At 51.1% G+C, this 24,382-nt stretch overlaps 1 protein-coding gene across 2 annotated transcripts; it reads right to left on the bottom strand.

Moving 5' to 3' along the window:
- Nucleotides 1-1,470: 1,470 nt before the first annotated feature.
- Nucleotides 1,471-22,446, bottom strand: PARP16 (poly(ADP-ribose) polymerase family member 16). 2 transcript variants are annotated; one of them, XM_037155758.2, is made up of 7 exons: nucleotides 22,402-22,446; nucleotides 21,584-21,792; nucleotides 11,135-11,272; nucleotides 8,416-8,622; nucleotides 5,597-5,768; nucleotides 4,087-4,228; nucleotides 1,471-2,753 (listed from the first exon to the last, which is right to left on the bottom strand). In XM_037155758.2, the coding sequence occupies exons 2-7, from the start codon at nucleotides 21,755-21,757 to the stop codon at nucleotides 2,615-2,617; spliced, it is 972 nt and encodes a 323-aa protein (XP_037011653.2). In that variant the 5' UTR covers nucleotides 21,758-21,792; nucleotides 22,402-22,446; the 3' UTR covers nucleotides 1,471-2,614. The 2 variants fall into 2 exon arrangements, with proteins under 2 accessions (XP_037011653.2, XP_037011654.2); XM_037155759.2 differs by lacking the exon at nucleotides 22,402-22,446 and having other exon boundaries at nucleotides 1,472-2,750; nucleotides 21,584-21,901.
- Nucleotides 22,447-24,382: the final 1,936 nt, after the last annotated feature.

Below are 24,382 nucleotides of genomic sequence, written 5' to 3'. Positions count from 1 at the left end.
TGATATGTGGAATCTAATGAACAAAATAAGGTGGCAAACAAAGTCAAGCCAGAGGCATGGACACAAGGAACAGAAGGACAAACCTCGGAAGGGAAGGTGGGGAGACTGCAAGAGATTAGTCAAAGAACACACGTGCGAACATGCAGAGCCCACGGATGCAGACAACGGTGTGGTGAAGGCTGAGGAGGGGGCGGCTGGGTGAAGGGGGGCACGGGGGGAAATTAGGGATATCTGTAATATTACTATCAACAATCTTAAAAAACAGATTTTTAGAAAGATACAGGACAAAAAAACGAGAGTGACGACAACAATGATGACAACGACAGCACTGAAACATACCAGGTACTTACTCTGTGCTGCACACTATTGTACGCATCAGTTCTTTCAAACCTCGAAATAACCCTAAATCCATTCTTCAACCACTGGCCAGTGGATTGAGCGCAGGCCTGCGAACCAAACAACCTCGGTTTGATTCCCAGTCAGGGCACATGCCTGGGATGCAGGCCAGTTCCCAGCAAGGGACACACGAGACGAAACCACACATTGATATTTCTCCCCCTCTCTCCCTCCCTTCCCCTCTAAAGATAAATAAATACAATCTTTTTAAAAATTAAAAAAAAAAAAAAAAACAACCAAATCTGACCTCCCATTTAAAAGCTCTACTTGAAACCTTCTAGCAGCTTCCGCAGCCCAAGTGTGTCAGGTCCTTGAGAAGCCGGCCCTGCCTCCTCTCCAGCCCCGCTTCTCACCAGACCTCTTCCCAGGCCCCTCCTGCTCTGGGCTTCTCCACCGAGAACTCGAGGGCTCTGCCGTGCTGTTCCCACTGCCTGAAATACTCCTCCTCGACCTCGCCGCCAACCACTGCTGGCTCTTTCAGGTTTCAGTGGAACATCACCTGTTCTAGGAGCCAGGGCTGGGGCTCCAGGGTTTGTTGTGTGGCGGTTACTAGACCAACACTGAACCCAGCCTGCCAGGTTCAAGCCCCGGCTCTACCACTCCCTAGCCAAGTAACCTGGGGCAAGCTATTTAAAATCTCTGTACCTTTGGTTTTTCACCTGTTGTGAGGATTAAAGAACTCAGGACAGAAGGCACAATGCAGGGCCACGTGTGTCACTTCCATACTTCCAAGCCATGTTAAGACGTTTTGCCAAGTATTTTCCAAAAGTCCACTGTAATAATCCCACATAATGTCAGCGTGGCTGCTGAGAACGTCCACCTGCCTGCCCAGCCCGACCGCCAGCTCGGCGAGGCCGGGGACTTCTTGATCTCGGTCCCGCCCCATTTCCAGTGCCTGGCGCACAGCAGGCGTTCACATTTCATGTATCGATGAGTAGAAATCCCACACCTACCAGACAGTCTGATGACATATGCTTTCCAGCGAACAGCCATCTCAAGCAAGGAGGGAAAAGGAGAGTCAGATTTTTAGCAAAAGTGCATACATGGCAGACCCAGGCTGGGACTAAACGCAGTCACAAAGACGACCTGGTGATTAGGAAAATACTTTTATTATTTCTGAAATGTTCCAGTAGTCAATGTAAAAACCATGATAGCGGCTTTTTCACAACTTCACAAATTATGGAAAAATGACTTTGCCCCTTCTTTATAGAAATCTACCCCCCGCCCCCCACCTCCAAATGAGACGGGGCTCCATCGTGACTGAGACGGGGCAGGAGGGAGGGCACAGCAAGTGGACCCGAGGCTCTTCCTGCACATGTGCAGCCCAGGCTGAGTCCCAAAGACCCGTGACCCCTCTGGGGGAGGCTCGGTCTACACACAGCAGTGACACACTGAGGCCGGCCTCTGTCTTGAAGGACGGCAGTGACGGAGGGCCCGAGCGTGGCACTCGTGGCTGGCAGGCAGGCCGCAGTGGAGGCCGCGTGGTGAGAACCAGATCGGGAGGCAGGCCTGCAGCTGTAATCAGTGGTTGGCGACTTTTTTAAAAAGACAACTTGAGTTGCTCACTGCTAGGTTTTTATCTTTCATCGGATCTGACTCCTTCCTTTCTCATCCACAGTCAGGCACAGGGGTTATGGCTGTAGCAGAATGCTGTTTGTTGATTTGAGAAAAACTGAAAATGTTTTGTACTCACAAAGGCAGATGGAATTCAAAAACCGTCCCACCAATTTTTATGAGAAACATGACTTTCCTCCTGAGTGTCTCAAGTCAAAACAAGGCAACCGCCTCGTGATTTATCGCCCCCACTACACATTTTCCACCGTCCAGAAGGCATTGGAGAGAGGGCCAGAGTCCTCCAGGAGCGATTGTAAACATACCGCTGACAGCTCGGACACTTTGTTTTCAAACGCAGCAGGACTTTTTCCTTTGGCCCTGATCGAAAAGCCTACTCCCTAGGACTGTTTAGGCAGGAGCAGACAGGAGGGCTCCCTGAAACCTATGAGTTGGGGACCGGCAGTCCCTGTTGGCCGGGGTGTGGCTGGGAGCATCACAAAGGCAATCGGAACATTTATGGCATATGAAAACTGTCCTGTGGTCCCCAACTGGCCCCCAGGCTCAACCTGACCAGGCTCAGTCTCAGACGTGGGACACAGGAGGTACAGCACACGTTGTCCTAAGGCACACGGCTGAGGCAGTCCCCACGCCAGGCCCCAAAAGATTATCTTTTTGCACGATTCCAGAAGTGCTGGAAAGCCGAGGAGTTGAGAACACTCACTATGAGCAGCAGCAGCAGATACAGGGAAATCGAGACCATAAACCAATGGCTGGAAAACCAGGACAGCTGGCTTGAAGCCCTGCTTAAGGGGGGGAAAAAGAGTGATATTGGCAAAACGTGGAAAACATTTTTTAAAAGTGTATGCAACAACTTCTGGCTCAGAGATGAAATGATGAATTTCACCCTCTGAGTGAGCCATGAAATGAAGCTTCGTGCGTTCTCCTTTGCTCAAGAAATCTGAGGCTGTTTGCCCTGGCACTGACGTGCCTTTCACCAGAACATGTTCTAAATGTACAAAGACAGCTATGCAGTGAGCTCATCCTGATCTTCCCTTTTAGGGCTGCTCCTCTTGGACCTTCTCTAGCCCGTCTTTTCTTATGCAGGGCTTTGGTACCTAGAAGAATGACCTCGCTCAAGGTGTCTGCCCAGACGGCAGCAGGGGGCAGGTTACTTAGCAAAGTCTTTTCACTTTCAGACACGTACAGATACCAGCCCACACTGGGGAAATCCTCTTTGGCCCACTGGGGCACGATCTCTAAACCGTCCAAGCAGGCACTGAAGAGACATGGGAAGGAATGCAAATTTCAAGTACAAAAAGCCAGGTGATTTTAAACCAAGGGATCATGTCCCCCGGACTCAGGAGCCCTGCACAAATTTCCCAAATTTGAGGGGAGGGCGGGTTTTTGCTGGTTTATGCAGTCCTGAAGCACGAAAACCACTGGTGTGTACCAGCAGGAGGGGGGAGTACTCAAGTGACCCTCTTGCCTGCTCGCCTGCTGCCCCTCCCCAGGAGAAGCCAGACTCCAACCCTGTGACGAGATCCCAAAGTGACCCTGATCCTGGAGGACCCTGTGTACAAACCACCTGCCACCTGCTGAGGGGTGACGGGACACCCACCAGGGCTCTTAGAAGCCGGAAGACCCCACCTGCTGTTGGGTTCACTATGTTCTGTTTAAAGATGAGGATGAAACATCTCAGATCCGGAGAGGGGAAGGTGGTGATTCAACAGCCACCATGGAAAGTGACCAAGCTGGGCAGCACATGTCCCAGCCAGTGTCCAGTCACACCCTGCTCCTCAGTTTGGTCTAATCAGTGGGTTTGAGACTGAAATCAGGAGCCCAGGTGGCTGAGGGGCCACACAGTCTGGGGCAGCCAGTCTGGCTTCACTCGGTTCCTCCTGTGATTTGTGTTTAACTCTGTCTTCTTCGTTAGAGTGCACAGCCCCCCCAAGCGCCAGGACCACACCTGATCCAACCTTACCCTCATGCCTCACCTCGTCCAGCACAGCGATTTACATGCTTTATGCACAGCGAGGCTTTCGGCTGGGGGCAGGGGGTGCTGATAACAAAGAACCCAACACCTTCAGTGCAGCCCCCAGTTCCCTCCGGGGCCTCAGCAGGGCCCGTCCGCCTTACCTCTTGGCCTGCTTCTGTGAGTACACCAGCAGGTACTTCACCCGCAGGAGCTGGTTGTTGGTGACCACAAAGTACTTTGGAGGGATGTCTCCCCCTTCGCTGTGCTTGATCCTCGCTCTTTTGCGATCCATCTCCTTGGAATCTGAGTAAGAAGAGCAAAGCACAACTTCACTGGCAGGTGGGGAGAGGAATACACTAATGAAGGGAGCGAATTATGAGTATAAATGGGTCAGGGGTCCTAGCAGGCGGAGGAACGGGCCTGTGTGTATACGTGAAGCACAGTACAAAACAGGAGAATCGACAGAGCCAAACAGGAGAAGGAAAAAGAAGAAATAGGAAAATAAAAGAGGTACAAGGGGGAAAACAAACCTGAAATGGGGAAAGCAGAGGAAAGCAGCAGATCCATCCCCAAAACAAAATAATCCGGGCCACGGAGCCGGACCGGGCCTGAGCCGTGCCCCTCGGCAGGCGTTTTAAATTGACCGCTCTGGACTCCAGCTCCTCAGAACCCATCTCGTCAGAACCCATCTCCTGCTCTCCGTCCCAAGGCTTGTTTAAACAAGCAAACAGGAACAAAGCTTTTCTTTGAACAACATGAAACTCTTTAGCAATTTTAAAAAAGGCCAAAGTTGTGTGACATCAGACACTGTGAGGGTTTGTTTTCATGTTTAATGTCACGATTTGCAAACTTCCTAAGAATTATAAATGCAAATGTTCACGTTGTCTGGTTTAGGAGGGCAGCGTCAGGCCTGGGCCTGTCCCTCAGAGTTCTAGTTGTTTTACATTAGGAGCCAGGAACGGACGGTTTTTCCTTTTCTTGGTGGAACCAACAGACCCCTTCTGGAGACTAGAACAACAGTTCTGTGACTCTTCAACCTTTGCAGGCAAAACAGCGGGGGGTACTGGCCAAGTAATCTGAGGGACATGTCAGGGAAGAGGACTGCGGTGGCCAGTTGGTCACCTGTTCCCGGAGGCCTGGGCTTTTCTGCCTACAGCTCAGCAGCTGCTCACATCCTCCAGGAGCCCCAGCACACGCCGGAGCAGGTCTAAACACACCTCCAGCTTCGGTGTGGCAAATATTTATTGAATGTCAAGTACATTCCAGCTCCCTACTGATAGCAGGTGCCCAAAACGGAGTGAGACCCACTTCCCGCCCTCAAAGAACCCATACTCCGGCCGCGCACACTCCCTTCAGCTATCACACTCACTTCCTCCCCAGAGCTTGCTCCGAGCATCGGGACCCAGGAGGGCAGCTCCTTCCTCTGTGCTGCCCCGTGGATCCCATCAGCCCCCTCACCTGGCACACTCTACCTACCACCCTGTGGTGCGTGATACCTTTTCCACTGTGCAGTTCACAGGGAGACTGCTCCCCACTTGAAGGCAGACCCCTGTCCTGCATGGCTCTGGACTCAGCCCATCCCTTGGCATGCAATGCCAACAGCTGGGCCTACAGCAAGAGCCTGCCCACCCTGAGGCTTGCAGCCCAGGTCTGGGCCAAGTGCTCACTCACCTTTCCTCTTGGTTTGGCACTTGACGTCTGGATGGTCAATGACCTCGCACACAGCCACGCAGCTGAGGATGGGGCCGAGGAGGCTACGCTGCCACCCGTGGCCGTGGGGGCTATAAATGAGGGCCAGGCTCAAGTCGCTGGTGAGGTAGGTCCCTTCCCCGAACAAGGACGTCTAGAATGGCAGGGACCATCAGAAAAGAGACAAGGCTGGGTAAATATTGACTGGCACAGCAAGATGACACAGGTCTTTCTTCAATAGAGTCATAAACACAAAATTTTCAAGCCTCTTTTTCTCCCTGCAAAAGGTATAAGATCAAATAATCCTATGACATCATCACAGGGTTATTACTAAACACATTCCTACCCAATGACAGTTTAACTGACTGCAGGTATACCTGACTAGGCTGACAAACTAGTAGAAGTTCCTGAGGTCAAGGTTGAGTGAAAAAAACATAAGAGTCCAAACAGAGCTGAGTTTGAATCCTGCTATACCTCCAACAAGCTGGCAAGTTATATCGGCTCTCTGGGTCTCAGTTTCTACATTTACAAAACAGTGATAATGGTATTTCCTTCATTAGGCCGTGGGTGGGGACTCAGTGAGGTAGTGTGTAGAAAGCAACGGTCAGGACACCTGGCACACGGGAGGCGAGGACACTCTGTCGCAGGACCTATGTCATGGCATACAGAGTCACTCCTGCCACATGAATGCGGCAGCAGCACTGAGGGGCTTGCAGGAGCGAAGCCACACCCCTGAGTACTGAGGCGGGACCGCGCCTGCAGGGGGAAGTAACCTGAGCCATTAGAGAATAAATGACTCTCTCAGACCAGAAACCGTAACTGAACAAGGAAGGCCCACAGAAGGGGCAGGATTCGGTGAACTCTTTGTACTGGTGTTGACCTAGGAAATGTCTAGAAGGCAGCTCCCAGGTGGTACATGCTAGCTAACCTGGGGCCCTCAGTGAGGCAGCATGCCAAGCGAGAGAGAAGGGTATCAAGTTGAACACCTCAAGCAGAAGGCACAGCAAACACATCCTTTGTCCATGGCAGATGTCGATCAACGACCGTGATGGCCAACATAACGACATCAGCCCTGGTACTCATTTTCACTGACTCAGAATCCTTCTCAACACAGCATTCCAGGCAGCTGCTACCCAGAATAGCTGCTATTCTGGGGTCACGGCATCAGCATCCCAAGACGATGAGTGGACTCTAACAGCACACTGAACATCCTGTGCTTAGGAATTGGGAAATGTCCTATTCGGTGGCACCAGACTCCCCCAATTCCAAGCCAGTGAAGCAAAGCTTGGGGGAAATGAAACGAGCCTTTGCGAGGCCCCTTGCTGGGTTAGGCAGACCTTCAACGAAGACAATGATGTCCTCTGGTCTGACCCCACGTCCATTCTCCCTCTGTGCCTGCTATATACATGCCCGTCCCCAGACCCAAGAACCGAGAGCATGGCTGCAGCGAGCAGAAGAGTGGGAAACGCGGCGTCTCTTTACCATGACAACAGCCTCCCAGCGTCAGCTGGCCGGCCCCTCACTGAGAACCCAGACAAGAGGGGGCCGGAAGAGCAGCCACTTCACCGAAGGACTCTGATGAGTCGCCACAAAGCAGCCAACTACCGGGCACACTGAGGCGAAGGCCCGGTGTGTGCGACTGACCCGCAGGCAACTTCTCCAGGCTGACTCTGCCGAGCAGGGAGGCCCCAGATTCCAGTAGCCTGGCCGGAACAATCTGCCGAGAGCCAGTGTAAACAAGCCCGTCATCCTCAACAAAACTCAACCTCACTCCTCGGCTGCTGCAGCACTGTCGGGAAGGCTCTCCCGCTGTAGCTCAGGGAGCCAGCCCCTCAGGGCAGGCGCCGTCCCCACATCCCCACGGGGGAAGGGCTGCGGCACTCCGACTCCCCTGGTCCCTCTCCATCAGCCTAGGAAAGCAGAGTCCTCTTGGTGCTTAGTACAGAGACGGCCCTCGGCATACACGAACTGTTTCAATCCTCCCAGTACATCAGGGGTGGGTCATGGCGTCCCATTTTACAGATGAGGACACTGAGACCCAGAGAGTTTAAGGGGCCTTTTGGGCTCCTGCCTGCACACTTTCTTCTACACTTCACTGAGAGACAAAAAAGTGGCAGCAGAGAAGGGGTGGGTGGCACTGCTTTGCAAGGGAGGGAGCGAAAGGGAGGCAGCAAGCTCAAGGTGGGAGGGGAACGGCCTCTCCAAGGGCCCCTACACCAGTGCTCCCCAAACCCCAACATGCAAGTGAATCCCCTGGGGAGCCTGTTCAAGTGCCGTTTCACATCAGGTGGCCTGGGCTGGGCCCTGGGATTTTACTAGTGCAACAAGCTCCCAGGCGACACAGACGCCACAGGGCCCAGAACCATACGCAGTGAGTGTGAGCGCTGCCCACACTCGGGGGTCGCCTGGTGAGCCTTTACAGCCTGCTGCCCGTGTCTGCACCCCACTCCCAGAGGTTCTCACTGAGCTGGTCTGAGATGCAGCCAGGCAGGGGGATTTTACAAGCTCTCCCAGGGATTCTAAATGTGCAGCCAAGGTGGGAACCATCTGTAAGTCCAGCTTCTCAAACTGTGATCAGTACAGGAATCACCTGGAGATCTTGTTAAAGTGCAGGTTCTGATTCCCGAAGGTCCTGAGTGAGCCTGGGATTCTGCATTTTCACAGGCTCCCTGCTGCTGCTGGTCTGCAGACCACACTTTGATTGGCAAGGACTTAGTGACCTGACCCCTCCCTGGCCCCTCCCTGGCCCTCACCAGCTCGGACCTGCCCCGCGCCCCCAAGCCAGCAGGTGCAGGCCCCACCTTGTTCAGGTGGCAGTGCAGGCCATTGTGGAGGATGGAATGGAAGTTTTCTAGGCGGCTCCCGTGGAAGGCGTAGATTAGGTCTCGGTCTCCTTTGGTCTCATAAAATTTGGCATTTGCTGGGTCAGAGTACTCGATCTCAAATAGGAAGTCCGGCATGGGAACGGGAGTGTGAGGGGCACCGGTCAGCTTTTGGATCTTTTCAAACTGGAAAACACAAAGGGAGGGGCAATTTTATTTGGGATGCTGGTAAAACGAGCTGCCAAAATGGCCTCCTAAAGCCTTGGGCTTAAGTCCAGTGGACTCTGCTCACGGAAACGAATGGTTTCATGAGGATAAAGACATCAATTTTAAATAAGCTCCGAGCTTATAGCTCAAGACTGCCTTCCTCTAATAATGGTTTTACCCCTGTAATAGGCCGAGAAGCCTGCACTGCTCCCTCTAACTAACGATCACTTCTAATTTTCGTAACATGTGCACATCTGATTCCTGTATCCCACCTTTACAATCCGCTCAGCAGGTAAAAAGGTGTGATAAATGGCAAAAATGGCCACATTCTGTTCTTCCCACCCCTCCACAATGTGACTTTGCAGGTGGAATTCCACCGAGTTTCCATAAAGAGATGGACACTATTTCTACACCCCTTGAATCTGGGCTTGGCCATGTGACTTGGCTTGGCCAATGGGACTTTTGTAAACATATGACAAACAGAGACTTGAAAAGGACTTGCCCTTCTTGCCTGCTGCTGGGACCCCTTCCCCCTTCACGGCTATGTGAACAAGCCCTGCTAGCCTTTAGGCGGATGACAGCCTCAGAGAGGAAGGCCCCACCCACTGCAGCCATCCCAGCTGAAGCCCCAGACAGATAAGGGAGGCTACCCTAAGTCATCCAGCCCTAGGAGCCAGTCCCACCCAGAAGAACCACCCAATCAATACACAGAATCATGAGGAACAATCATTGTTATTTTAAGCCACTAGGTTTTGGGGATGGTTTGTTATACAGCAAAAACTAATTAATACAGAATGGTGAACTCCTTCCTGAGGGGCAGTAATCTTTTTCAGGGCATAGATTACATTATTTCAGTGATTTCCAAACAATAAGTCACAGTCTATGGTGAAGTTTTTTCTGGGTTGTGATCAAATAAGAAAAATTAAGGCGCTCTGGCTGGTATAGCTCAGTGGATTGAGCACAGGCCTGCGAACCAAAGGGTCACCTGTTCGATTCCCAGTCAGGGCACATGCCTGGGGTGCAGACCAGGTCCCCAGTGGGGGGCGCATAAGAGGCAACCTCACATTGATGTTTCCCTCTCTCCCTCCCTTCCCTTCTCTAAAACTAACTAAATAAAATCTTTTAAAAAGAAAAAGGAAAATTAGGGCCATGTAACAGATATAGTTATACTACTTTCAGGTTGCCATGATCCTCTCTTTGGAAGGACTGTTCCATATTCATGGTCAGGGCCCTCCTCCTTTTTTGGTGTTAAAACATCCTTTTATAAGATGATGATTCATGACTGACTCATGTCTTTGCTTGGGCACAATAAAAAGCAGGTAACCTTGGGTGCCAACAATCCATATTTTTATGGAAGTTAACTGGTCCATAACCAAAAGCCAGGGAACCACTGTGTGAGCAACTTTACCTGCAGCGACATCTAGGAGGTGCCTGATGCCCAATGAATAAATGAGTCTTGACTTAACCGTTGACAAAGCTGAAACCCAGAGACCCATGAGGGTTAGCAGCCCAGCCTGGACCTGACGGTGGACCTCCCGACACGCCCGCTCCAGGGCTCCCTGTGTTACTTTCCCGTCCGACACAGACGGGTGTCCGTAGACACCAGAATTCAGGACATCAAATTCTTTGCCACTTAAAGAGGATTTCTGTCTTTAGCAGAAGCTTGTAACACTGAGTGCTCTTAAATTAAAATTGATTCACCAAGTGAAGAAGAGTAGAGATAAACCCCTGCTACCTTTCAGAGGAAAGAGCACCAGACTGGGCATCTGCCATCCCGCACTCTGGCCCTTGTCATCCCAGCCTGCCCCTGGGAGATCCAGCCAGGCAAGGGACACCGAATTATGGAATGTCTGGTCTATGCCAAAAACCATACTGGGAGTGACACACATTCTATTATAGCTCCCCTCTGAGTAACTGTTGCTATTCTCAATTGGAAAAAGGAGATCCACTTATGGATGGGAGAGGAATTTGAACCCAGAGCCCGGACTTTTCCATAACTTCACACTCTGCCTCTCTGTTTCCTAACAATCGGATTGGGCCACTGTTTCTGAAGGTGTGGTCAAGGGTCTGCCCTCATCAGAATTACCTGCAGTGCTTGTGACACCCAACATCCACTGAGCCCTCAGTACGTGTCCTCCTTAGATGTTGTTCTAAATGTGAAAATTCATTCAAATTTCACTGCCATTTTCCTGATGGAAGTGCGCTATTCACACCCCCATTTTATAGATGAGGAAACTGAGGTACTGAAATGAACCAAGAAGCCTGCTCAAGGTCACATAGCAAGTAGGAGAGAGAACACAGCTTTGCACTTCCAGTGCGCAAGTTCCTGGGCCCCACTTCCGACACAGATTCAGAATCTCCCCACTCCCGACACAGATTCAGAATCTCTGGGGGCCGGTCCCAGGACTCTGCATTTGCAACAAGCTCCCCCGGTCCTTTGGTGCACAAGGAGGTCCCTAGGATCACAGGTTCCTAGGGACCAAAGCCTCACCTCTGACTTCCCTGTACTGTGGACTGTCAGGACCTTTGAGGATAAAATCCAGTTCAGCAGGTCCCAGGCCCATTTGTCTCTGTCTTCGGAGGACTGCAGAAGCTCTTTCAGGTTGGGTAACTTGCTGGCATCTGCAAGCTGAAGTGAGGAAAACCTCTATTAGCGAGGATCCTAGACAAAATGAGAACCCGGCGCCCTCTAGTGGTACATCAGACAACCTGCACCACTTTTGGGTCACGAATTTCCTGAGGAAAATGCAGTCTACCGTCTACCATCCCCTTTCCAAATAACGCCCAACCCCCAAAGCTCCAAACACTTAGAGTTGTTTTGTAACTCCTTTGGTACAAAACCAGCCCTGAGCTGATGTGAGGTTCACTCAATCTTTATTTATCCCATTTCCTGTTATATTTTGCTGCAGGAATATCAATTCTAAGTATGGGATGCAACCTCACTAGAGGTGTTACCAAACACATGATATATATACACATGGGTGGCAAAGAGCCCATGAAGTAGGAGAAAATAAGCTTCAGTTAACCTCCCATCAGCCTGTTCCCCTGAAGGCCGGAGAAAGGTAGTATGACAACTATATGCGAGGGCTGTCCAGACCAAATCCAGCCAATGCCAATGTAACGAGAACTGTTTGCACCACAACCATGTGACCTGGCAGCCAAGGAGAGTGGACTGGAATGTGCGTGTGTAAACAATGACAACTTCACTGTACTAGTCAGTGGGGGTGGTAGACGCTGTTGAGAGAGCATGTGTACTGTGTGGCCGTCACATTCAAAACGATTGAGCAAGTAGAGCAATGAATCTCCATCAAATTTTGCGTTGTTTGAACATTCCTCTGCAGAAACTATTTGGATGATTGAGAAGGCTGCAGCTATGGGCAGCTGGTGACTGCCAGCTTCATCACAACAACGCACCCACTCAGGCATCACGTCTACTGGGGTTTTGACAAAACATCAAATTACTCAGGTGATTCAATCCCCTTCAGCCCAGATTTGGTGCCCTGTGACTTCTGGCTTTTCCCAAAACTAAAATCGCCTTTAAAAGAGATTTCAGACCATCATTGAGATTCAGGAAAATACAACAGGGCAGCTGATGGTGACTGGGAGAACTGTGTGAGGTCCCAGGGTGCCTACTTTGAAGGGGACTGAGGTGTCATTGTTCTATGTGCAATGCTTCTTGTACCTTATAACTTCTTCAAGAAATATTTCTATTTTTCATAGTGCATGGCCACACACCTTCTGGACAGACCACATACATAACCAGGCAACAGTGCTCATGATAAAAATGACCCAGAATGGCAGGCTGCACCTGCACTGGGAGGAACTGCAAGCGGGGCCTCCAAGGTGTGGGTTTTCCCTGAGTGTGGTGACTTTCTGCGAGGGCCCTGGCAGCTATGTCCATGGCACTCTCACGAGAGAGACCAGCCTCTGAGATCATGGGGCTTCATGAGGCCAGAGCAGCCCCTACACCCAGATGACATGAATCCCTTCTCTTCCCATGAGCTGTCACCCTCGGGGACAGGCTGGACCTCTGTGTGGCCTGCCACAAGGACTTCCACAGAAACAGAACACCCTGCTGAAAGCTGTGACCTGTCCTAGGGCCTTCTGATTTGGGCTGGGGGACAAGCGGGCGGTCAGGAAAGGCTTTGCCGCGTGACCCGGTTTGAGGCGCCACAAGCCTGGGCTCTCATCCCCGCTTCTAGCTCTGGGACCTGAGTGAGTTGCTATGATTTTCTGTGTCCTGATTTCCTCAAACACAGTGGGATACCATGAGCAGCCACTTCACAGGATCTCCGTGTAGGGGAATCACGTTACACAGGTGCCGTGCTTACAGCGGTAGGAAGGCAGGAGGTAGGTACTCCAATGTTAGTGGGACTGCCATGGGTGTTGTCAGCATTAACGGCAGGTGGTGTGGTGTCACTGGAGCCTAGAGTGTGGGGGAGGGGTCGCCAGGAGGAACAGGAGTGAGAAGGTGATGAGATCGGCCTGGGAAGGCCTTGGATTCCCCCCCTTGGGGTCTCTGAGCTTTGTTCTGTGCAATACAGAGCCACTGAGGGTACCTGAGGATGTGTTCCAAATGGTGCACCCTCAGGTCACCACCCATACGGCCTGCTGCCTGCCCAGCCCAAAGAACACCCCCCAGCAGCCTGGGACGTCCCCTGCCCTGCTTTTCCGCCCCTGGTCCACACTTGTTATCCCAAAGCCAGAGCTGAGTCTTCTCTCCCACAGTCACCATCCCCACCACTGTTTTCAAGTCCCGCCTGCCAGCCATGGCCCTTGCCAACAGTCTAGACCTGGGCACAGGAAGCCCCACCACATGACAGTCAGCTAAGCCAGGTCCTTTCTGGGGCTCAGTCTAGGGAAGTGCAAGAGACTGGCCCCAGCTCTGAGCCTGGCCCAGGCCTTACCTGAGCTCCCTTGGGGACAGCCCTCTTCTGAAACTCAGGCCCACCCGGGGGTGTCCTGCAGGCTGCCCCCTCTGCTCCCCACTCTTTAACCCCTCAATGGTCCTTCCTTAGGTCCTACTTCGCCTTTCAGGCCACTCGGAAAAATAAATCTGCTCCAACAAGTTAAAGGATTCTTCCTCTTGGAACCAAAACCTGTCTGCAGGGCCTTTTGGAGACCAAGCACGCAAGCAGGGTTGTCTGACGAAACACAGTTTGCCCAGTTAAATTTGAGTTTCGGATAAATAACAAAACTGTTAGTATAAGTATAACCCATGCAACAATCGGGGCATATTTACATTTTAAAAGTTACTTGTTGCTTCTCTGAAATTCAAACTTAAACAGGTGGCCTACCTCTTCCTTTGCTAACTGCAGCCACTCTGTCCTTCACAAGGCCCTCGGGAATCTGCTCTGGCCTCTCTGCCTAACGGCGCCTCCTGCGACACCCGCCCCACCTGCTCCCCGCATGCCAATCCTCAAGTACCCTCCGTCCAAAGTCACCTGCCCTCACCCTGTCCGCTCACGACTTCTGGGCTCCCCGGTGCTCCATGCAGAATCCGACATTGGTACCGACTCTCTGTGCCCCCCCCAACTCTGGCCGGGATGAAGGCTTCCTGAGGGCCAACCCCGCCTTATGAATCCTGGAGCCCCTGCAGCCAGCCTAGAGTCTGGCATGGAGACCAGAACAAGATAGTGAAAGCTAATATTTACTGAGGCCTTATCACGCGCCAGGCATTGGGCTGAATGCCACGCACGCGTCGGCCATTTCATCCTTATAACCACCACTGGAAAGGGGAGGAAACCGAGGCTTGGAGAGGCTTGGAGCACCCTGCCTAGGACCCTGCAGCTCTCCAGTAGCAGGACCGTGAAGCCAGACAGCCTGACTCTGAGGTCCAATCTCTGTGATTCTCTCCTATCAATGGAGAAACTTACAATGGACTAAATATCTTAGCCCAAGGGAGCAACTCCAGCAGAAGTTTAAGAGGCTGCCTGGGAAACCAATCAAGTAGGTTTCTGGAGTCTCCCCCCACCCCACCCCCAAATAACACAACCAAGACAGCTACCAGCTGCGCTGAGGCCCTGTGGGAAGTAGGAAGAAGACGCATGTCACGTGCAGTAGAAGCAGGGCGAGAAGGCAAGTGTTTCGAACCGTCAATCACTGAACCGGACTGAGGAGAACACGTGTTCAGGAGGGCAGGCATTTCTGGGGGATGAAGGAGAAGGCAGAGGGAAGGGTTCACGGAGCAGACAGGATGAGAATGGGACCTGGAGGATTTTGAGAGAGAGCATTCCCAGTGGGAAGGAGCTTAGCAGAGAGGCAGTTAATTGAACAGAACAGCCTATCCCAAAATGCGGTCCCAGGCTCAAGTGCCCCCAGAGCCAGAGAGGTGATGAAAATGAGTAAAGGGGGGGGACTCTAGGAAGGAGGGTGAGAGCTGTTGGACAGAGGCCCTGGGCTGGCAGAGGGCCCAGCCCCCAGGTCCAGCTGGTTTCTGCCCAGAAGTGACCCTTACCCAGGCGGCTGAGCCTCAGAAACCAGCCCAGACTGGTGTGTCTCCCTGGGCTGGGCGTCAAGTTCCCAGTCAGGACACAGGCCTGGGTTGTGGGCCAGGTCCCCGGTTGGGTGTACAAGGCCAGTCCGTGTTTCTCTCCCTCTCTTTCTCCTTCCCTTCCCCATCTCTCTAAAAATAAATAAATAAACTGTTTTTAAAAAAATAAGTAAAAAAAAGAAATCTGCGCCCTGGCTGGTGTGGCTTAGTGGACTGAACACCGACCCGTGAATCAAAAAGTTGCTGGTTCGATTCCCAGTCAGGGCACATGCCTGGGTCACTGGCCAGGTCCCTGACTGGGGGCATGAGAGAAGCAACCACACATTGATGTTTCTCTCCCTCTTTCTCCCTCCCTTTCCTTCTCTCTGAAAATAAGTAAAATCTTTTTTTTAAGTTTTTATATGTTAATTTCCCAATTTCTAAAAGGTTAGAGGACAAACAAAATGTGTCACCCTGAAGAACACACTTCTGCAGCCTCTGCCCTGGGGACGAGGACGGATTCGGTGGGAGAAGAGGCCCAGGGAGGCAAGGCCGGAATGGTGGGCAGGGCGAGGCAGCTGTGGGGTTTGAGAAGGGAAGCCTCTGAAAAGCAAGGTGGCTTGGTGACCGAGAGGCCAAGGGCAGGAGCCAGCAGGGGAAGAGCAGGGGGGAGGGAGGACTAATGACGCTGGAAGGAGACGACTCCACCTCCCTGCTTTGAGTCAGGCGACCAGATGGCCCAGTGGACACTTGGCAACCACCCGGTCACATGCTCCTGGGGAGGAGGCCCAGGAATCTGTTTGCAGAAGTGGCCCCAGGTGCTTCCTGTCTCCAGGAGGAGGTGGGTGCACTGAGGTTTAGACATTAGGCAACATTGTCCTGGAAGGACTGGCAACAGGGAAGACAGAACATCTGGAAAAAATCCTTATCTAGGTGGTAATTACTAGATGTGGGAGGAGTTGCTGGAAGGAAATGCACCTAAGGTACAGCCAAGGTCGCCAGCCTCAGGACCGCAGTGACACCTACAACGGTGGGGTGGGAGAGGTGGGTGCAGCTGCTGAGATGAGGCTGGAAAGGTACACACTGAGGTTACATGCAGGTGCACCAGGCTTTGCACAAACCTAAGGCACGAAAACAACTAAAACAGACTGGGGGTGACAGTCTACTTCAGAGAGAACTCTTCACAAAAGGAGTCATCATGGGGCCCTTTAATGGGGTGGTTCTTCACCCTGGCTTCACGCCAGCAACACCTGGCGGCTCGAGGGTGGTCTGCCACCAACACACACCCGATTGGCTGATGGTGACAGAGAATCTAATAGAACCTGCCTGTACCCCTGGATTGTTAGGAAGAGTAAATGGGTTCCACATAGAAACAGCTCAGAACAGTGCCCAGCAAGTAGTAGGGGCTTTAAGTATATTATAAGCGTTAGGTACTGTACTATTATTATTAATCAAACATCCCTTTCTGCTGCTCTCCAATCTGCCGAGGAAAGGCCTGCATTTCTGGGGTGGCTGGGAAGGGAGGAGGTGGTTTCTACCCGAAAGATGAATCCCACCCCTAGATCCGCCGCATCACCACCCCACTGGCTAAGGAGTCCTCCCAGCCACATGGCCACCGCCAGTCACATCCCATCCTATGGATGTCAGCAGATACCATCTTTGAGGGTAGGGAAAGTAAACGGTAATCTGACAGACTGAGAACTTTAACTTGAGCTATCAAGCATGTGCCTAAATGGACCCTAACTGATTGGACTGAATCTCATTGTTATCATTTCCTCAATTAGTAGGAAAAATTTTTAATTACATATTTTCTGCTAATAAACAAACAAAAAAGTCCCAATGCCCAGGCTCCACCTCAGAGCAATTAAACCAGAATCTCTAAGGGTGGAGCCCAAACAGCAGTAGCTTTTAAAGCTTTCCAGGTGACCGGATGGGAACCAAGGCTGAGATCATTCGTGATCTCCAGTAAACATAAATATTCAACTTCCAATCTGGAAATGAGCATCAAAAGCTTCCTCAGAAAGTTCTGTTAGCCTTTGAAACAGCAATTGCACCTTCCAGAATTTATCTCAGGAAAATAACAATGATTAATGTGGATGGGCGTTTATCGTAATATTATTTATGTATAAGATAATACATAATATCTTTATAATATCGTAAAGGAACCATAGGAAGGACTAACCGCTGGGGGTGAAGGCACCGAGTCTGCACAGAGGTTTCAGCTGGGTCTTAAAGGACGAGGGAGTGTCTGCCTGGAGGAGGTGGGGGATGGCCTGGGGAGCGGAGGCCTGCCCTGGGGTTAGGACAGGGAGGAGCTTATCGGTGTTTTTAGCCCAGACACGGGGATCCAGCTTGTCTAGAGAGTGCAAGCCAGAGACCAGAACCAGGAGGGCAACTACAGCAGTTCGGCTCCCAGATGGTAGATGGGAGCAGGGCAGGCTAGGGGCAATGCTTCTCAGACCCGTTACAAGTGCAGACCCCGCGCTGGCTGGTGTGGCTCCGTTCGCTCAGGGCACAGGCCTGGGTTGTGGGCCAGGTCCCCCAGTTAGGGGCGTGCGAGAGGCAACCCATCCAACTGATCAATGTTCCTCTCGGACTGTTTCTCTCCCTCTCTTTCTCCCTCCCTTTCCCTCTCTCTACAAAAATTAAAAATAAGAATCTCTTTTTTAAGATTTTATTTATTTATTTATTTCTAGAGAGAGGACAAGAGAGGGAGAAAGAGAGGAAGAGAAACAATGTGTGGTTGCCTCTCCTGCGCCCCCACTGGGGACCTGGCCCACAACCAAGGCATGTGCTCAGACTGGGAATTGAACCTGTGACCCTTTGGTTCGCAGCCGTGCTCAATCCACTGAGCTACACCAGCCTGGGCTAAAATCTTTTTTTTTTTTTTAGTGCAGATCCTGATTAGGTAGGTCTGGGGGTAGTGGGACCTGACATCCTGCATTTCTAACAAGCTCCTAGATGCTGCTGCTGCTGCTGCTGCTGCTGCTCCTCAACCCCACCTTGAGTGGCAAGGGCCTGGAATTAATACAAAGAAACCATTCACACTTACCCAATTTGATTCCCCGAATACCTGATAAGCACCTTCCAGGCCAGGCACTGGGAATACAAAGACCTTCCAGTGTAAAATTTAAGTGCTAACTTCAGAATAATAATATCCTCAAAACTAGGCACCTGTGAGATGATTTGGGACTTTGGAGAGTGTGAGAGAACAGGGTCAGAGCAGAGCCTAAAGCCAGGAGTTTGTTTTAGCAGGGGACATTCTCAGGAAAGCAATAATCAACAAAGTAATTCAAGCCAGAGCTCTAATTTTTGGAAACTGCAACATATGTATTATAGGTGTGTAATGACACCCTGCAGTGTGGAGAAAATTAATTAAAAAGGGCTGAAAATGATAAACTGTTACACATTACTTTCAAGTGCTTTTAGCTAAACAAATGCAAATGAGAGACTTTTTTAAACAGCTCCATACCTTCCTTCTTCAGGTAACCACAAAACAATGCAGAAAACAAATCCAGACTCCTTCCCCTCTTTCTTTCAAAGTTAACCACTGAATCAGATACAGGCCCAGATGCCAAATTATCCACATTTTTTTCTGTAACTCATGTAACATGTATCGAAATGAAACCTGAAGTGTGTTTATCTAATTCTAAGCATGTGCTGGAGAGTGGCCTTCTGGGTAGCAGTTATTAAAGCCATGCCTACAGACAACCCAGAACCTCTATGGCTTGGGCTGGTTCCCTCATATGGCGACAAAACAGGCTGGTAAGAATCTGTTTCTCCAGCGGCCCTTGACAGAAAGGGTGCACTACAGAACCAGCACAATGAGCCCCATGAGGGCGACAGGCTGTCCCTCTAGAGGAGGTGGCTCTTTGGGGCTGCCTGCTGCTCTCTGAGGAATTATAGATACAGGAGGACCGGTGCGCCCCCAACTTAGAGCACTGACACCTACAGGGAGGGATGTGGGGTAGTGTGAGCTCTGTCAAGGGCACTTTTATTACTCAGTTGGTGTCATGTGAATTTTTTGTAACAAAAATATATTCAAACATTACTTGCATAATTAAAAATAATTCTTTAAAAGCATAAACAAAGCAAACCATTCCAAAGTTCCCTCTGAATTTATCCCCTGTTCATCAAACACACCTGCCTGATTCTGTTTGCCAACAGCCCTTCCAGCAGGAAGAGAGGCACAGAGCAGCCCGGTCTGCTTGGATGTTTACAGTAACAATGAATGAAGTGCACAGTGGGGCACCATCTCTGAATACAGTCCCTCCGACTCTAGTCTCTCTTGGACAGATTGATCCCTCTTACCCTGCCACTGTGGGGGTCTTTCAGAAGTGCACCCTGGATCTCGCCAATGCTGCCCTCTGACCAAGGACAAATCTACACACCTTGGCAGGACATGACACACCCTGCACGCTCCGGCTGGCCTCCTTTTCCTGCTCTCCGTAAGAGCCACACTAAAATACAGACTTGTTCTTCTCGGTGAGCTCCGGGCGTCTGCCCATCCTGCTACTCCTCCTAGAATAGTACTTTCCTCCTCTCTGCTCCTGGAAATCTTCTGCATCCCTAGCGACTCAGCATAGCATCAGCCACTGTCCCTGATTAGTGTTCCCTGACCCCAGCTCAGTGCCAAGGGCTAGGGTCCCTGCTCTGGGCTTCTCTGTCATATAATACAGGCATACTTCATTGTATTGCACTTCACAGACACTGCATCTTTTACAAGTTGACCGGCAAAAAGATTACAACTACTTTATCACTGCTCTCTGGAACCGAACCTGCAATATCTCTGTGCCACACCTGTACAGGGGTTACACCGCAGTACAGCTGAGCACATTAACCTCGCCAGGGGTCCTTCCACATCCTCAGCACCTGGCCCTCAGCAATGCTCCATTAACATCTATTGACAAAAAGGTAGGGTCATCCCCAAAGCCCCAATACCACAAACACAAAACTGAACACCTGAATTTGCAGAACAAGTTGTGGGGAAAGTCAGTTGGCTTATCCTTCTCTGACTTCCCACTCCCTGTACCCAGAAACACCCATGCATGCTGGCCTAGGCCTGAGGTACCCTCCACACATCCCTAGCCTGGGCTGCAGTGTACCAGGTGGGAGCCGGGTGACCGGGCCTTTGTCCTTTGACCTCCTGGAAGTCAAACGAAGGAGGAAACCCAACACTGACCACCTCATCAGAGATAATTCTAAACATCTCCTTTAACCTGTTCCTGTGGTTCATGACACTGATTAATTTTCAAAGGTTGAACTCATTTTGCATTTCTGGGATACACCCAACCTGTCAATGAGGACTTATTCTTTTTATACATTGATGGATTCAGGATTCTAATATTTTACAGAGGACTTCTACATTTATATTCATGGGTGCCAATGGCCTGTAATGTTCTTATATCATCCTTATCAAATTTAGGTTATACTAACCATTTTTTCAATATTTCAAAACGTTGAAATGTTTTTCAATATTTCAGCTGTACATAAATTTTTCAATTTGTCTACAGCTGAAATTATTCCCTCGGTGATTGCTACAACTCACCAAGGAAACCAGCTAGGCCTGGAGTTTTCTTTGAGTAAATTACTAATTCAATGTCTTTAATGATTATAGACTACTTCCATTTTCTATTTCTTTTTTTTTTTTAAAGATTTTATTTATTTATCTTTAGAGAGGAAGGGAAGGAGAGAGGGAGAGAAACATCAATGTGTGATTGCCTTTCATGCGTCCCCTGCTGGGAACTGGCCTGCAGGGAACTGGCCTGCAACCCTGGGATGTGCCCTGACTGGGAATCGAACTGCGATTGTCTGGTTCACAGGCCCGCGCTCAATCCACTGCTACACCAGCCAGGGCTTATTTTCTATTTCTTATAGAATCGATTTTGAAAAATAATATTTTGCTAGGTAATTCCAAACATTTAGATTATAAAGATAACTGATACCTAGAATGCTGAACCTGAAGTGAACACTGCAAGAAATTAAGTACCTGGTGAACCATCACAGAAATAACAGCTCACAGGTGTACTGTAAGTTATAATTTATACAAGCACTGCCCATATATTACCTCATTTGAAGATCAGAGTATTAAGGGTGGCTCTGGTTACTTTTGGTGTGTTGAGTATTTGCAAAGGGTTGGATAACTTCCTATTTGGCGAGTCAGCTGATTCAGATCAACACCCTACTGCTGGCCACACTAGGAAATCTTGTGGAGGCGTGTGTAGCTATTTAATTCCTCACTTCACTCTTGGAAGTCACTTTTAATTAACAAGAGGAAGCAGCCACAAAGTGCCTTGGTAGTTTAACATTAGTGCACGCATGTGTGTGTGTGGGGGGGGGGTGGTTCTTAGCTCAGGGAAACCTTTTTCCAAGGCCAGGTTGGGGGCTGGCATGGTTACTAACATGGGTTCCACAGGACACGTGGTATGGGAAGCAGTGGACAGCTCCGGGGAAGGAAAGTACACTCACCAGGGCCTCAAAGTCCTTGCAGTCATGGCGGGCATAAGATGCGGGAAAAGGCCGCAGGGCGGAGTCCCGCTTGTAGCTCTGCAGGGCCGAGGTGAACAGACTGCACCGCAGATCAGCTGCCAGCGAGTCCCGGGCCACCGCCTCCCTGACGGCCGCCCGGCCTGCGGGCTGCATCCTGGGTCGAGGCGTGTCGACGGGGTGGGGAGGAGCTGGGGGGTTGGGGTGATGCGGTGGTTCAAGAGCTAGCACCGAGCGTGCGGTCAGTGCGGGGCTGGGTCCGGGGACAAAGGGCCACCGGGGACAGGACCTAGGGTGGAGCTAGGCAGAGGGATAAGATGACCGGAGTGAGAACGTGCTGACGAGTGTCTTCTACTTGGGTCTCGGCCAGGGCAGGGCGCTCGCTGCCCGCGGAGACAGACCGGTGGAGGAGAGGGACAGGACAGGGAGCGCGGGTCAGCACAACGTGGGGTTCAGAGGTGGACTGGGAATAATGGGGCGGGGGTCCCAGGCCTGGGGGAGGGGCTGTGACGGGATGAGGCGACCACGGCAGGGACGGGCTGAAACGCGTCCTCTGGAGGGGCCTGGGGCCGGGGGGCACACCCAGGGGGGACCGCAGGCAGAACCCCCTTCCCGCGCTGCGCGAGGCTGCGGCGCCACCAGTGCCTTCCTGTCCCGCCCCCGACCGGGCGCCGCCGAAGCCCCGGCGATCCCCTGGCTGTCCTCGGCGCCGCCTGAGTTCTCCAGCTGTGCAGGTCCCCCCACCGTGCCCTACCCGCGGGAGGAACTACGGCGTCTAGCGCGCGCCCCGGCCTACCTACCCTCTTCTTGCCTCGCTCCTGAGGCTGCTCGGCGCTCCTCCCAGCCCGGCGAGACCCCGCCCCTTCCCGCGATCGTTCCCCGCCCCGCGCAGGGTGTGCCCGCCCAACGCGATCCGCAGGGTTCCCTGCTGGCAGGTGTACCGCCGCGGCCGAGTGCCGCACGCTGCTGCGTGCCATTCTCACAGAAGCCCAGAGTAGAAACTGATCCAGGCGTCCTGTGGATCCGCCCTTGGACTTGCCTTTGTCCCAGTTCCGCGGACTGTGACTAACCTCTTCTGGGGAATCGCTACTACCTACTACCTCCCTCTTGAATAATTTCCGTCCTAAACTGGCTGCTCAGAAGGAGCCATTTATCGCTCAGGGAAACTGAGTCTCAGAGTGCTGCAGTGCGTATCCAAGGTCCCACATCCGGACCAGGTTAATCTGGTATTCATATCCAGATCTGAAAACCGAAAGACCTTTCCTCTGCCTTTCAGCCTCCAGAATTCTCTGCATTGCTTAAGTTTATGGCCTCTTAGACAAAGCCTGCCAAGCTCCTCCCTTGAGGCCCTCTCTGAAAGGGAGCCTGGGGGCCCTGACCTAACTGCAGGAGGCGAGGGACTAGACTCCCATCCCCTCTTCCAACTCACAACCCCTGCAGGGAGAAAACCCAAAAGTTTGGCCTGGTGGTCACATGGAAATCTAAGCCCAGGATCTTGCTAATACCTAGACCAAGAAGCCCCTCAATATCCTGCCCACACTGGCACACCCTATCATCTTCAAAGGGAGGAACTTCCCCTCCTTCTGCACCCAGGCTGAGCTGGCCCAGGGCTCAGAGGAAGGGTGGTCTATGCCGTTGGATTGTATGACTTTGGGAGGAAGAGGAACGCTGGACCCCAGATACCGCAAGGCTTCCCAGGCCAGGTAGTGAGTGCTGGCTGCTCCCAGGAGTCCAATTCAGACCTCTGGTTACTCTGAGGCCTGGACTGGTCCAGAAAAAGTGTCCCAGTGTACTCAAAGTCCTGGGGTCCTCATGGCACCCAGGAACTTTAACATGGCTGCTGAAGGCCAGGCCTGGAAAGGCAGAGCCTACAGCAGTGGGGCGGGAGGCCTGGGAACCCTCCCTCATTTCATCTTGTCTCCTCCATGGGCCCTCCTCATTGTTGGCCTCAAGGATTGTTGGATGAATAGTGGAAGTTGCTTTTCGAAGCATACGAATAATAGTGTGTTAATGATGGGGGCAACCAACCGGGTGCAGGGTGAACATGAACTCTACACTAGCTTCACGATTTTTCCACAAATTTAAAACTCTTCTACAACACAAAATCTATTTTAACTACATTATTGTCAAGTTGAGTTTAAGCTATCAATGCTGTGATGATTTATAATCTATGAACATAATCTTCCACATTGTTAAAGAGGAAACCACAGACTCAACATGGCATCTCTTGTGCTAAAATCCTGTGATGCCAAGCCTAGCTTTAACAGCTAACCTAACGGCAGTTTCAGCCTCTCCCAAAACTGAATGCTCTTATTTAAAATTTTTTAAAACAATTATTTATTTTTCAATGAGCAAGGAAGGGAGGGAGAAAGAGAGGGGGTGAAACATTAATGTGAGATAGAAACATCAATCGGCTGCCTTCTGCACACATCTGGACCAGGAATTGAACGTGCATCCCAGGCATGCGTCCTAAGAATCAAAATTACAATCTTGCTGTTTGCAGGATGATGCCCAGCCAACTGAGCTACACTGGCCAGGGCTAATTTTTTTTAATTGTTATTGATTTTTTTTTTGAGAGAGAGAGGTAGGAATGTTGTTCCACTTATTTATTCATTAATTGGTTGACTCTTGTGTGTGCCCTGACTGGGGATCACACGAGCTTTGTATGTGGGGACGATGCTCTAACCAATTGTTTAATTTTGGGCCAGGGCCCAAAAGTGGAATTTTAAACCAATCGGTTTGGAATTTCCTGATCCACATTAGTGGGGTAATCTGCCTGTT

Source organism: Artibeus jamaicensis, unplaced genomic scaffold (genome assembly GCF_021234435.1).
Source record: "Artibeus jamaicensis isolate MK-2021 breed Jamaican fruit bat unplaced genomic scaffold, CSHL_Jam_final contig_548, whole genome shotgun sequence".
Taxonomy (NCBI): Eukaryota; Metazoa; Chordata; class Mammalia; order Chiroptera; family Phyllostomidae; genus Artibeus; species Artibeus jamaicensis.
This window is presented reverse-complemented; position numbering and strand designations above follow the sequence as displayed.

Bases quoted from the DNA above. Each gene is read 5' to 3' on its own strand.
- PARP16 (XM_037155758.2), bottom strand. From the start codon at position 21,757: ATGCAGCCCGCAGGCCGGGCGGCCGTCAGGGAGGCGGTGGCCCGGGAC. The intron at 5,769-8,415 runs GTGGGGCCTGCA...CTGCCATTCTAG, and splicing joins TGCACTGCCACCTGAACAAG to ACGTCCTTGTTCGGGGAAGG. The intron at 2,754-4,086 runs GTAAGGCGGACG...CCCCCCCTTAAG, and splicing joins TCACAGAAGCAGGCCAAGAG to CAGGGCTTCAAGCCAGCTGT.